The 13,733-nt window shown below is 40.1% G+C and overlaps 1 protein-coding gene across 3 annotated transcripts in view; it reads right to left on the bottom strand.

Annotated features, from left to right (window-relative positions):
* CCDC85A (coiled-coil domain containing 85A) overlaps window positions 1–13,733 on the bottom strand; it is a 154,792-nt gene that overhangs the window by 62,035 nt on the left and 79,024 nt on the right. The window contains exon 3 of one of the 3 annotated variants that reach the window (XM_088149593.1): window positions 1,450–1,502. The exons of the other annotated variants lie outside the window; for them this stretch is intronic. Within the exon in view, the coding sequence (XP_088005719.1) occupies window positions 1,498–1,502 (5 nt within the window). The 3' untranslated portion in view covers window positions 1,450–1,497. Of the gene's footprint in view, window positions 1–1,449; window positions 1,503–13,733 lie in introns of those variants that run through there. 3 annotated transcript variants of the gene reach the window in all.

The raw sequence follows: 13,733 nt of genomic DNA, 5'->3' as shown, positions 1-13,733 counted from the left end.
ATATTTTAGTTAACAATAACAAACTTATCTGAACCTTCTCTGTTATTTTTGTTGAAGTAGATTCTGGGTTTTCCATATACGCCTTTAATTCAAGCAGACCCAGGATTTTTTCCTCAACTTTTTGTTTTCCTTTTCTCCTTATTAAACTTGCTTTCATTCTGTGGTGAATCCATTTAGACATGAAAAAAACACTATGAAAATTGATCTTATGCCACCTTTGTTAAAATCTCACCATGCCTGCTTATTTCTTGCAGAAGAAATTGGCAAGTTAGTTCCAAAGGGTTCCCCCCCCTTTTTTAAAAAGATACAGTAACTTGTAACTGAATGGGGAATCCTTTTCTGCCAACCGTTTTCTTTACATATTTGATCAGAGAATGGTCCAAGATCTCAAAGTGCTGTTACACTGGTAAAATGAAATACGCATTAGCCTACTCAGCACATCGATAAAAGATGGTTTCAGAAAGGTTCCATAAATTCAGGACTGCCATTTTAAATTGTGGAACATATATAACTCTTAGCAAAATTAATAATATAACTAAGATTGTTTGTAGGGGCTCTTTTTTATGCACAAGGTCCAAGGAGAACCCATAAATACCCACCATCTGAGGAAGGAGGTCCAGATAAGCTGCTACAGCATACCACAATATCCTCTTTTCCCAGCAAAAGTCGCCTTCCTAGGGATTCCTTGGAACAAAGCATTGTGGGTAAGGTAGCTTCGTCTAAAGCCACTTTACCCACAATGCTTTGCTCCAAGAACCCCATCAGAATAAGGCATCTGAGGTATCCATAAAGGAGAATAACATTTGCAACAGGGAAGCAGTTGCCTAGGCCTTCCCAGAATATGTGGCACCTTCTACGGAGTATGAAGAATTGTGACAGGCACAGCTTTCTGGTCATACAAGTATCTTCATCAGAGCAACTAATCCTGGAGCTGGTAGCTACTCTCTGCCATGTGTTGGAAAGTTCATGTGTGAAAGCTGGTCTTGTACAAGTCTTCCAGCATGTCAGCTGAATGAGAGGGCTTCCTGGGCTTCATGCACACCTTGATTTTATTCACCTAGGCGTACCAGACTTTGAGGCAAAAGTGTTCGTACCCTAGATGTGCACTTATCCTTCACATGTTGATTCTGCCATTAATTCACAAGATCCTCTTAGTGTGAACCAGTGAGTTTAAAGAGATATGGGTTCCACTAAGCATCTGCCATATATGGTGCCATCTGGATAAGAGGAGAAGAAAAAGCTGGGTCTTCAGATTATTACCATCTTTCCTAAATAAGGCTGTACTGAGTGCCCTGAAACATGCTGAGATATCTTGGTTACATGTTCAAGAATACAATGAAGTCTAGCAATACCAATAGAACGAATGTGGTCATCAGCTTGGGAAGTTGATTTGGGATGTCATCAAAGGGCAGCAAATTGTTACTTACTGTTGCAGGAAAAAGGCACCTGTGGGATTCTCTGTCTCAGGTTGCAAATTTGAGTGGCCTTGGGTGCTCTTCACCCTGATTTGGAAGGAAACATAATTGGCTGCTCTGCATCAGGTAGCAATATGTCTTGGATTGGTTTTGCGAGGAAGAAAAGCACCTCTTGCTTATCCCAAGTTAAAGCAGAAAAACAGCCCAGTTTATTACAAGAGGAGAGGAAGAGCACTCACGTAGTGCGAGAGCTTTGAAGCACAGTGGGAAACCTTAAAAGGTTACTTGCTTGCACTGAAACATGACCAATTACATTTAACCCAGCTTTATCTCCCTGCCAACATTCTGTGGTAATTTGCTGAAAAACAAGCAGGCTTGAAAGCGTTTATTGATTCATCACTATGCTTAATCAATTAATTCTTTAATCAGACATTTACAGATTTAAAATCTGAGTCTTTAATGAGATTTTAATTTGATCAACCACCTGGATCTCAGTTTTCCCAAGGGAGTGGCTTGGGGCCTATTCTATGGGAGCAAACAGGAGGGGCAAAAGTGCACAGTCGTTGCCAAGCAACAAACTCACTGACTCATGGCTATCTTGGTGCACACTAGCAGCACATATTTTTTCTAGAGGAGAAAATGAAGAACAGCAACTCTGCCTAACCTTGAAACTAGAAGAGTTTTCTTTATTTCTTTCATTTGTACCATTCAATAGCCAGCTTGCTTTATTTAAGGGAGCCGGTAAGCTGCCGAATTCTGATGTATTAGGTAAGGCAGGCCCTATTACAACTGTTACTACTGAAATCAACAATACTGTATTATAATGGGAGCTGTAGGCAAATTTCCCACAAGCTTAACCAAGATAGCAAATTAATTCTGAAGTGAGTATCTGCACTTAAGAAGGCAAGCTGCAGAAGTTTAAACAACTTTAGAAAGGAGGATTAAAATAAACAGGTAATGAAAAGTGAGTATGTTCAGTGGTTAAGAGCTGCTGACTGATTGTTGGGAGAGGATCAGAAAAAATGGATTAATGGGGGGTGTTGAATAAAATATTCTAGATATGGCTCAATGGCATTTTAATCAGAAGCACCCCTATTTTCCTTTAGGTCACACATGAATTAAGACAGAGTTCAAAATAGCTTCTTTTCATACTGAGATAATTAGACTTATTTCCAAAGTACTACCTGGCAACTAAAATATTCACATTCTTATAAGCTTGAGGAATTAGCAGTCACAACAAAGTGTTACTGCTGCTCCTCTTTTTAGTTCTGTGCCTGAAACCTAACATAGCAGAACACTTCAACCCCATTCCTCCTCGGAGAATAATTATATCAGAAGCATAAAAGCTATTTTGGCCAATTAGCTGTTTCTGTTTTAGGGATGGGGAGAAATGCATTTGTTCACATATAAATGGATACTTGTACATTTCCTTAATATACAAATGAAGGGGAACATAATTATCAATATTTTCATTTTTATGAACGTATAATGCAATTTTCTTAGAAAATATAACTACCAAAAAAGTATACACTGGGTGAAAACAACATACAAAAGTGTTTTATAAGATGAAAGTTGATTGGAAAAATATGCATATTAGAAAAGCTGCAAACCAAAATACATGTCACAAGATATAACACAGAAAAATGTGTATGTATTTTCTTGTGGATTTTTAAAAACAGATTCAAATTCATGTAGATATTAGTTCCAATGAACTGATATAACAGACTCAAACTCTCTTACTTCTGGCCAGCAATTTTTGGCTTACTCACTCATTGTAAAACTGCACGACCACTTAGCCAGCCTCTCAGTCTAACCTTTAGGGACTGGGGAAATTTTGTATGTTGTCCTAAGCTCTGTAAAGCAGGGCTTTCAAACTTTGCAATACCATGACCCATAAAATCATAAATGAACTTGTGTAACCCTTCATGAATAAAACTAATGATTTCATTGGGGTTAGGATTTGGGAAAAAATAAATATACCACTTTATCTGTAATACTGGTATAGTGGTTATTTTTAACTTTTTTGTTACTACCCAACATAATCTTTTCTATTCTGAAAGGCTACAAACTTAAAATAATGGAAAAAACTACAAATTTTACTAACATGTACACTTCTACACATACTGCAGGAATACAGATATACTATTATTTGTTTCACCAGAAGTCACCAGCCAGTGGGAAACCATCCTTGCCGTGCTAGGTGGATGGTTCTGACGGGTTCTTCTGCTAAAATGACACCTGCAAAACCATCTCTTAGGAAAAGTGCAGTGAGATTTTTTTTTTTTTTAACTGAGCAGTCTTAAGTGGTCACTTACCATCTAGGATAGGAACAAAGTTAAGAGATATATAAGCAAGTCCAACTCATTCCTTGCACAGAATTATGAAATGTTAGGTTGAAAGAGACTTTGGAGATTAGTCTACTTGAGCCCTTGCTCAAAAAAGCTGCAATTCAGAAAGTGGCTACAGACTCTCTGAGAGATGGCCATCCAGCTTCTGCATAAATGAGAAATGTGAAGAAAAGTCCACCAGCTCCTACTATATGTATATTCTTCCATAATGTAGTCAAACAGCTCATATATTCAGAAATATATGCTTCCCCGCAATCTCAAAACTCACTGACCTTTGCTCCCAGTTTGCCTGCCCAAATATAGTGGAAGCTAGTTTTGAAAGCATTCTTACTTAGCCTGAGCAATTCTGATCAGCTTTAAATAAATGAGTGACACCCCTCCCAATTAAGAAACCTAACATAAAGGAAAAATGATTTTAAAACCACAGTAGAATTCTCTAATCATTTTAATTCCCCTAGATTTTCCTCACAAAATAACAGTTTTAATCTATTGTATATAATCTCCAAAGTGACTTCTCCAAGAATTTATAGAATAGCAAGCTTGCTCCAAACGTCAGTAGCTACATGAAGTGGGCTCTTGACACAGTGTCTACATCTGAGAGAAAGTATGCAAATAATTGTTCACAATATATAACCGAAACAGGAGTTTAACTGAAGAGATCCAACATGTTGATTCCAAGAGGGATCATTTGTAAGGCTTAAGTGATGAGACACATATGGCACTTTTGAAAAAATAATCCGTATGCTAGTTATCATGACAGCTGCAACAGAACCCTGAGAATTTTAAATAAACTAGGATACATGATTTCTGGATTCCATCACAACATTAAAAAATTCATTAGAAACCCCCCTTTCCCCCTTTGTTTCTATAAGTTAAATGACTGCATGGACAGAAAAGAACCCCAGTGACTAAATTATCAAGCACCTCTGATTATTCAGCTGAGGATGAAAAGAAATATTCTTTGCATCCTACTATAACTGAGGTGGTTGTGTAATGAGGAACCTGGTGAGAAGAAATATTACATGCATCCAACTATGAATATTTAAGGAGTTACACTCTGATTATTGCTGGATTCTCATTTGCATACTGTTGTACACATAAAAGCTAGTTCACAAGCGTTACACATTAAAATGTTAGAACACTAATGGTGTTAATGTGAAAAATTCATGACTGGTCATTTTATTATTTTAAAGTGGGGAAAGATTTGTTTACTTCATATTTTAATGCAAATTACCTAATTTGCATTTTCCAACCAAAAGGCTTTTCATTTGTCAGTATTCTCAACGCATATTACAGGGAAATATACAGAAAATTTATTGATTTAATTTGACGTATAAACTGTACAGAAGTTCAGAGTGGCATATATCATGCTCTCTCCTCCTATTTTTCCACCAACAAGACTGTAAGGTAGGTTGGGCTGAGAGAAAATGACTGGCCCAAAGTCACCCAGTGAATTTCCACAGCTGAGCGTAGATGAGAACCTGAATCTCATTGTTCCTAGTCCAACACTTAACCACCACACCACACTGGATCTCTGTACCATGGAATAGGATAAGCAGCTGCAGATGGTGACTAATATTCTTGATCAGGGGTTGCTGCTACAGCCAGTGCATAATGCTGATGCAGATTCTGCCTAACGGTCTGTATACTGTGATTTTGTGACTAAGAAGGCTTATGCCAGGAGCTACACAACTGGGCAGTAAGGGAAGCTTCATACAGTGGGGCAAAAAAGTATTTAGTCAGCCACCAATTGTGCAAGTTCTCCCACTTACAAAGATGAGAGAGGCCTGTAATTTTCATCATAGGTATACCTCAACTATGAGAGACAAAATGGGGAAAAAAATCCAGAAAATTACATTGTCTGATTTTTAAAGAATTTATTTGCAAATCATGGTGGAAAATAACTATTTGGTCAATATCAAAAGTTCATCTCAATACTTTGTTATATATCCTTTGTTGGCAATGACAGAGGTCAAACATTTTCTGTAAGTCTTCACAAGGTTAGGGTTAACACACTGTTGCTGGTATTTTGTCCCATTCCTCCATGCAGATCTCCTCTAGAGCAGTGATGTTTTGGGACTGTCGCTGGGCAACATGGACTTTCAATTCCCTCCAAAGGTTTTCCATGGGGTTGAGATCTGGAGACTGGCTAGGCCACTCCAGGACCTTGAAATGCTTCTTACAAAGCCATTCCTTTGTTGCCCGGGCGGTGTGTTTGGGATCATTGTCATGCTGAAAGACCCAGCCACGTTTCATCTTCAATGCCCTTGCTGATGGAAGGAGGTGTTCACTCAAAATCTCACGATACATGGCCCCATTCATTCTTTCCTTTACACGGATCAGTCGTCCTGGTCCCTTTGCAGAAAAACAGCCCCAAAGCATGATGTTTCCACCCCCATGCTTCACAGTAGGTATGGTGTTCTTTGGATGCAACTCAGCATTCTCTCTCCTCCAAACACAACGAGTTGAGTTTAGACTAAAATGTCCTACTTTGGTTTCATCTGACTATATGACATTCTCCCAATCCTCTTCTGGATCATCCAAATGCTCTCTAGCAAACTTCAGACAGGCCCAGACATGTACTGGCTTAAGCAGGGGGACACGTCTGGCACTGCAGGATTTGAGTCCCTGGCGGCGTAGTGTGTTACTGATGGTAGCCTTTGTTACTTTGGTCCCAGCTCTCTGCAGGTCATTCACTAGGTCCCCCCGTGTGGTTCTGGGATTTTTGCTCACCATTCTTGTGATCATTTTGACCCCACAGGGTGAGATCTTGCGTGGAGCCCCAGATCAAGGGAGATTATCAGTGGTCTTGTATGTCTTCCATTTTCTAATTATTGCTCCCACAGTTGATTTCTTCACACCAAGCTGCTTGCCTATTGCAGATTCAGTCTTCCCAGCCTGGTGCAGGTCTACAATTTTGTTTCTGGTGTCCTTCAACAGCTCTTTGGTCCTGGCCATAGTGGAGTTTGGAGTGTGACTGTTTGAGGTTGTGGACAGGTGTCTTTTATACTGATAACAAGGTCAAACAGGTGCCATTACTACAGGTAACAAGTGGAGGACAGAGGAGCCTCTTAAAGAAGTAGTTACAGGTCTGTGAGAGCCAGACATCTTGCTTGTTTGTAGGTGACCAAATACTTATTTTCCACCATGATTTGCAAATAAATTCTTTAAAAATCAGACAGTGTGATTTTCTGGATTTTTTTCCCCATTTTGTCTCTCATAGTTGAGGTATACCTATGATGAAAATTACAGGCCTCTCTCATCTTTTTAAGTGGGAGAACTTGCACAATTGGTGGCTGACTAAATACTTTTTTGCCCCACTGTATTATTGTAAGGGAAAGTAATGCGATACCCTTAGTTTATTAAATTTGTTATGGCCACCCATCCATTAGACTCTGTGTGGCTTATAAAATCCCAAAAATAATTAAAACAGTTAAAACATACATAAACAGGCAGCCTGGATTTGTTCTGGATTAATTCTCATCAGCCCAACCAGTACCGCCAATGATTAGAAACTGTGGAAGTTGTAGTAAAAAAATATTTAGATTGCACCAGCCTGTCTATCCATGAGTACATGGCTTACATTTAGTTTAGTGGGTCACAAATTAAAGAAGACTTTAAGAAATGGGATGATGTCCAGAGGAAGATGCCAGTACAGTGGTACCTCTACTTACGAACTTAATCCGTTCCGTGACTCTGATCGCAAGTCGAGTTGGTCGCAAGTCGAGGTAAATTTTCCCATAAGGTTCACTGTAAATACTGTTAATCTGTTCCGCTCTCCGAATTTGGTCGCACGACAAGGCTAATATCCCCATAAGGCTCAATGTAAATACGGCTAATCCGCCCTCCGAATTTGGTCGCAAGTCGAGGCAAATTTACCCCATAAGGTTCAACGTAAATACATAAGGTTAAACAGTTCTGAAACATATGCATTTTATTTTTAAACCACAAAAACATGGAAAAAAAGCACAGTACAGCACAGTATGAAGAGGGAGAATGGGGTGGGGAGGCAGTTATTGTTTGGAGGGAGAGTCCCCCTCCAAAAGGACATCAGGGAGATCTCCTTCAGGGGTTTCCTCTCTTTTTTGCCTCTTAGCTGCAGGCTCAGTTCTGGGAAAAAACCTATCTAAAGTCAGTTGTTTTTTCCTGCGCTGCATAACCCTCCGGAAATGAGAGAACACGTTATCGTTCATAAGATTCAGCACTCTGCTTGTCACAGTTCTGTTGGGGTGGTGCTTCTCAATGAAATCCTGGCACTCATTCCATTTCTCCATGATGGATTTTATTGCATCACAGCTCACCTCCTCCTCTTCCTCAGTGGAATGCTCCTCGCCAAGTGCTTTCTGTTGCTCACTCTGGAGCTCAGCAAGTTCTTCTGTGGTCAACTCCTCCTTATGGTCCTCAACAAGCTCCTCTATGTCCGCATCATCCACAACCAGACCCATGCTCTTGCCCATGGACACAATCTCCTCCACTACCTCTGCATCACACCCTTCAAACTCACGTTCAGCGACACATTCTGGCCACAGTTTCCTCCAGGCTGAGTTTAAGGTCCAGCAGGTGACATCTTGCCAGGCTTTGTCAATTAGGCTGATGCCGTGGAGGACATTGAAATGTTTTTTCCAAAACTCTTTGAGAGTCAAGGATGTTTCTTCGGTGACACTGAAACACCTGGTGAAGAGCGCCTTTGTGTTCAACTTCTTAAAGTTGCAGATCACTTGCTGGTCCATGGGCTGCAGAAGAGGTGTCATGTTGGGGAGGAGGAACTTGACCTTTATGAAATCATACTCGGCGTCCATGTCATCCACCAAGGCTGGAGGGTGTGCCGGGGCATGGTCCATCAGGAGAAGGCACCTTTCAGGCAGCTGGTTCTCAGACAGGTATTTTTTAACGCAGGGTGCGAACACCTCGTGCAGCCATTCCATGAACAACTGCCTTGTGACCCATGCTCTCGCATTGGCCCTCCACATGACAGGCAGTCTGGCCTTGTTCACATTGTGTTCCCTGAACGCCCGAGGGGTCTGGGAATGGTACACAAGCAGCGGCTTAATCTTCAGGTCGCCGCTTGCGTTCGCACACAGCAAAAAGGTCAATCTGTCCTTCATGGGCTTGTGCCCTGGCAGTGCCTTTTCCTCCTGCGTGATGTAGGTTCTGTTTGGCATCTTCTTCCAGAAGAGCCCTGTCTTGTCACAGTTGAACACTTGCTGAGCGACGTATCCTTCCGCCTTCATGAAGTCCTCAAAGTCTTTCTGGTAGGCTTCTGCAGCAGCCTTGTCAGAACTGGAAGCCTCACCATGTCTTGCCACACTGTGGATGCCACTTCTCTTTTGGAATTTCTCAAACCAGCCTCTGCTGGCTTTAAATTCCTCACTTGCTGCGCTGGTAGAGGGGTTTTCCCACAGTAAATCACTGTGCAGCTTCCTGGCTTTTTCAGAGATGATAGCTTCACTCACGCTATCACCTGCCAGCTGTTTCTCATTCAGCCACACTAACAACAGCTTTTCCACCTCTTCCACCACTTGTGTCCTCTTCTTCGTTAAGATCGTTACTCCTTTTGCCACATCAGCTCCTCTGATGGCATCTTTATTCTTCAAAATAGTCGAGATGGTCGACTTCGCCACCTTGTACTCCGAGGGCAGATCAGTCACACGAATACCACGATCGTGCTTTTCTATAATGTCCTTCTTCAGTTCGATCGTCACTTTTTTCTTCAAAGCCTTATTCTTGCCAAGCCTGCTCTGCATTTTCTTTGGAGCCATGCTGACAAGCACACCAAACACCTTCCAAAACCTTCCAAAACGCCACAAAACACACCACAAGCCTCACCAAACGTCTCCTTGCTACCGCGAACTTGCCCACAGGAAGCCGCGACCGCGTGGCAGCAGGGAAAATGGCCGCGGATCCGGTTCGTAAGTCGAGGCGAGTTCGCAAGTAGAGATAAATTTTTGGGGCCGGAGCTGGTCGTATCTCGAAAAATTCGTAAGGAGGGGCGTTCATAAGTAGAGGTACCACTGTATGATGGAAAACCTAGAGAACAAAGTTTATAAGATACAATTAAAAGAGCTGAATGTGGAGATTAAAGGGCCACATGACAGTAATTTTTTTAATTATTTTACAAAATAATGGAGCAGTCTTACTCTCTTTTGCTCCAGATGATAGGACTCAAGATAATTCTAGGAAATTACAGGGAAGCATATATTTCTGAATATATGAGCTGTTTTGACTACAGTATGGAAAAATATACATATAGTAGGAGCTGGTGGACTTTTCTTCACACTTCTCATTTATGCAGAAGCTGGATGGCCATCTATCAGGGAGTCTATAGCCACTTTCTGAATTGCAGCTTTTTTGAGCAAGGGCTTGGACTATGTAATCTCCAAAGTCTCTTTCAACCTAACATTCCATAATTCTATGCAAGGAATGAGTTGGACTTGCTTATGTATCTCTTAACCTTGTTCCTATCCTAGGTAAGCGACCACTTAAGACTGCTCAGTTAAAAAAAAAAAATCTCACTGTACCTTTCCTAAGAGATGGTTTTGCAGGTGTCATTTTAGCAGAAGAACCTGTAACAGCCCTGGGGATTTCCAAGCCTTTTTTTCTAATGGAATGCAGCCAAAGTGTTTATTGATGGATTCTCTGGTTGGTTAATTCCATTTTGCACAGCTTTTCCTGACATGTTGTAAAAATTAATTTAATGTGGCTGGATATCTCCCAGTGGAGATGTTTCGTTGCACATAAGGAACTAACAGTAGCGTTAAAGTGAAATAAGTTACTGCACAAACTCTTCATACTTTCTTCAAAATAGAAAATGGGAACAGTCTGCAGTAGGCTGAGAGTAGAATAGGTAAATGTGCTAGAACTACGGTCCTACTGATAATACCACATCCTCTGTGGCAGCACTTGCCCTGTGGAACAGCATCCCGCAGAGATCTGGATGGCCCCAACCTTATACATTTCACTAAATCAACAATTTGAAATAATATATATTAAGTTGAACACAATCCAGTTAGAGTTAGTACTTTTATTCATGTTGGCTTTAACTGATAAGAAAGCTTCATATATAAGAACAACCCTGATCAGCAAATCATAAATGGAGTAGAAATTCTTAAAAATCTTGGTTTGAATCTTGGTCTTGATATTCAGACATGGTAACCCTGAATTAAGATTGCTGTCATTTTTGTTCTGCCAGGCTTCTTAACTTTAACAGCTACATGGCAAATGGGTTTTTTTTTCATTACATTTTTAATGTTACCAAAGTTTGTAAGCTTCTTCATAAACACGATGGAAAGAATTACAGATAGTTCTTGGGTTACGACAGCAATTGGGACTAGGGCTGTTATCACTAAGCAATGCTGTTATAAAGCGCGACATCACATGACCACATCACTTAGTGATTTCAATCCCAGCAGTCCCAGTTCCTGTCGTAATTCCAAAACACATGGGTCATTAAGTGGGAAGAGGCAGGAGTCCCAGGTAAGGAGCGGGGGGCCTTGGGCATTGTGGGTGAGTTGGCAGGGGCTGCAGCAAGAGGGGTGTCCTGCCGGCAGCCATGTGCTACAGAGTGCAGGTCAGCAGGGGGGTGCTACAGAGTACAGATCCCTGGGAGATATGTAGTGGGCTCCTCAGGCAAAAAAGTGGTGGGAGCAACTCACTGGGGAGACTTGTGATCTTCCCTGCTGGATTCCCCATTGACTTTGCTTGTGGGAAGCTGGCAGGGAAGGTTGCAAATGGTGATCATGTGACACAGCTCACTGCAATGTCATAGTCACAACTCAGGCACCCAAGCACCCGGATTGCGATCACATGACTGCGGGGACACTGCAACAGTTGGAACTGAGGACAAGTCATAAGTCAATTTTTTTCAGTGCTGCCATCATTTTGAATGGTCACTGAACGAACAGACATAAGCCAAGGACTACCTGTATTATTACATTTTTCTATTAGCAATGAAATTAAAATAATTTGTGTCTGGTTCACTGATATCAAAAATAATTTTTAAAAGTACACTTTTGCCTTGAAATGATAGCAGCACATGATTTTGGTGTTATTCAACATATTCCATTACCAATATCTGCTTCTCCTGTAGTTCTGGCTATAAAAATACTCTTTTATTATCCAAGTTACAGATTTCTTGAATCCTATTCATTCTCTACTCCTTTTGCACCAACAGGTTAAAGGTTTTACCTATTCACCCTTAAACATTGCTTCAGTAAGTAATAGAATGCATTAAAATGTATTTCCTGATTTGCTTCATGTCTTTTACATATTTCATATCCAGAAAATTTAGTTTTAATTTGACTCCCTTTGAGTAAGAATTTCACAGGTGACACAGGGCAATGTATCTATATTGTTGGTTTTACATCTATTAAATATTGTTTCTATTCTTGCTTTATTGTTCACTAGCCAAAGTCTTAACTGTTTGAGCAGTTTACAACTATCGTAACGAGCACGCATACATTCATGAAGCTATGCTTTAATGATGTGGTTATTTTAAGAGTTCATTGCTATAATATTTAAATAAACAATGCACGCAGCTCATAATGCATGCTGAAGGAAACAGTATTTGTTGAAGAATTACAAACATTACAGCAAAGTATGAGAACTCCCCTCAGACAGCCGAGTGCACAGATCACCCCTAAATTATTTTTAATTACATAATTTTATATAAGCAGCTAGTCCTGGTATCTTTAACTACACCCTAATCTAATTAACCAGCACCTAACAATCTTTCAAGAGCCATAAAGAATTTTCTCTGATACCCTATCATATTCAAAAAAAGAATTAATATTTTAGTTTTGCTCTTTTCTTTTTTTAGCTCCTCCCCCAAATGTTTGCCCAAAGCAATGATTTCCACTGATTCATTTTATTCTCTCAGTAGTGAAATAGGTCAAGGCATTTTTAAAAAAGGAAAAATCTTACCCAGCATAGATGTAACCTAATTAGCAGCCCACAAGAGCCAAAATTCTCTCTAAATACTTCAATGTCTAGATACTTGGCAGAATCAAGAGCAAACAACTTCTGTTCAGTGTTGCCAATTATTAATTATAAGTTTAGACATCAATTTCTTCCAAGGTCTGTTCCAACCATAGCATCTTCCTCTATCAGCACCAATAAATAATAGATATCCCAACAATTTAAAAATCTACTTTAAGAAAACATGTCCACAGTGCTGACAATCTACAGTATATCTGCTGTAAAAAGAAAAAAAACCATAATCTATGATGCACATTCAGCTCAGTCACCCAGGGGGCACATTGTTGAGCTCAAAGTTTTAGGTCAATAACAAGTGGTACTTAAAACAAAATGTTGCAATACAATGTTCCTGTCCCAACTTGTCATGTCCTCTACAGTACTCCACTCTACCACCTTACTGTTTTCTGTTCTCCATAACAATCCATGTGCAATCATTGCCTCTTTTGGGGACAGACATTTCTTATAAAGTTACCTCTGGGAGTTGTCCCACCTTCAGGGTTTGTTTTTTTTTTAAAGAATTGCTATTTTATGTAATTTTGCCAACATTCTCATCATATGCAATGGACTTAAAATGGACAGGGAGCTAGCAGCATGTAAGCTTTTCAATAATTGGTATTTTTTTAAAAACATTCACATTAAGTTCATAATTATAAGAGGAAGTTTCTAATGCTTTTCATATAAAAGCTGTGTTTTTCTGAATATCATGTTTCTCAACTGTTAACATCATCTTCATGATCCATCTTTCAGGGCCTATGTTCTAGCCATTCAATATGTGAACCCTCCAGATAGATACCTGTCCTTTCTTATCATTGCTCCACTGACACATACAGTACGTCTTGTGAATTTGTGCATTCACTATAATAGTAAGACAGGAGAGAAAAGGATGTTAGCTTACATGGAAGACAATACAACTTCTCTATCACAGTCACATTTGAGCAACACTGAGTGAATCTGAGAATGGGGTAAGGCTTAATGGCAAAACTCATGAGCATTCTGT

The sequence above is a fragment of the Python bivittatus genome, unplaced genomic scaffold (genome assembly GCF_059951505.1).
Source record: "Python bivittatus isolate LINGU-HERP-01145 unplaced genomic scaffold, Pbiv_v1 ctg000020_np1212, whole genome shotgun sequence".
NCBI classification, from domain to species: domain Eukaryota; kingdom Metazoa; phylum Chordata; class Lepidosauria; order Squamata; family Pythonidae; genus Python; species Python bivittatus.
The sequence above is the reverse complement of the archived record's forward strand: the minus strand, read 5'-3'. Positions and strand labels throughout refer to the sequence as shown.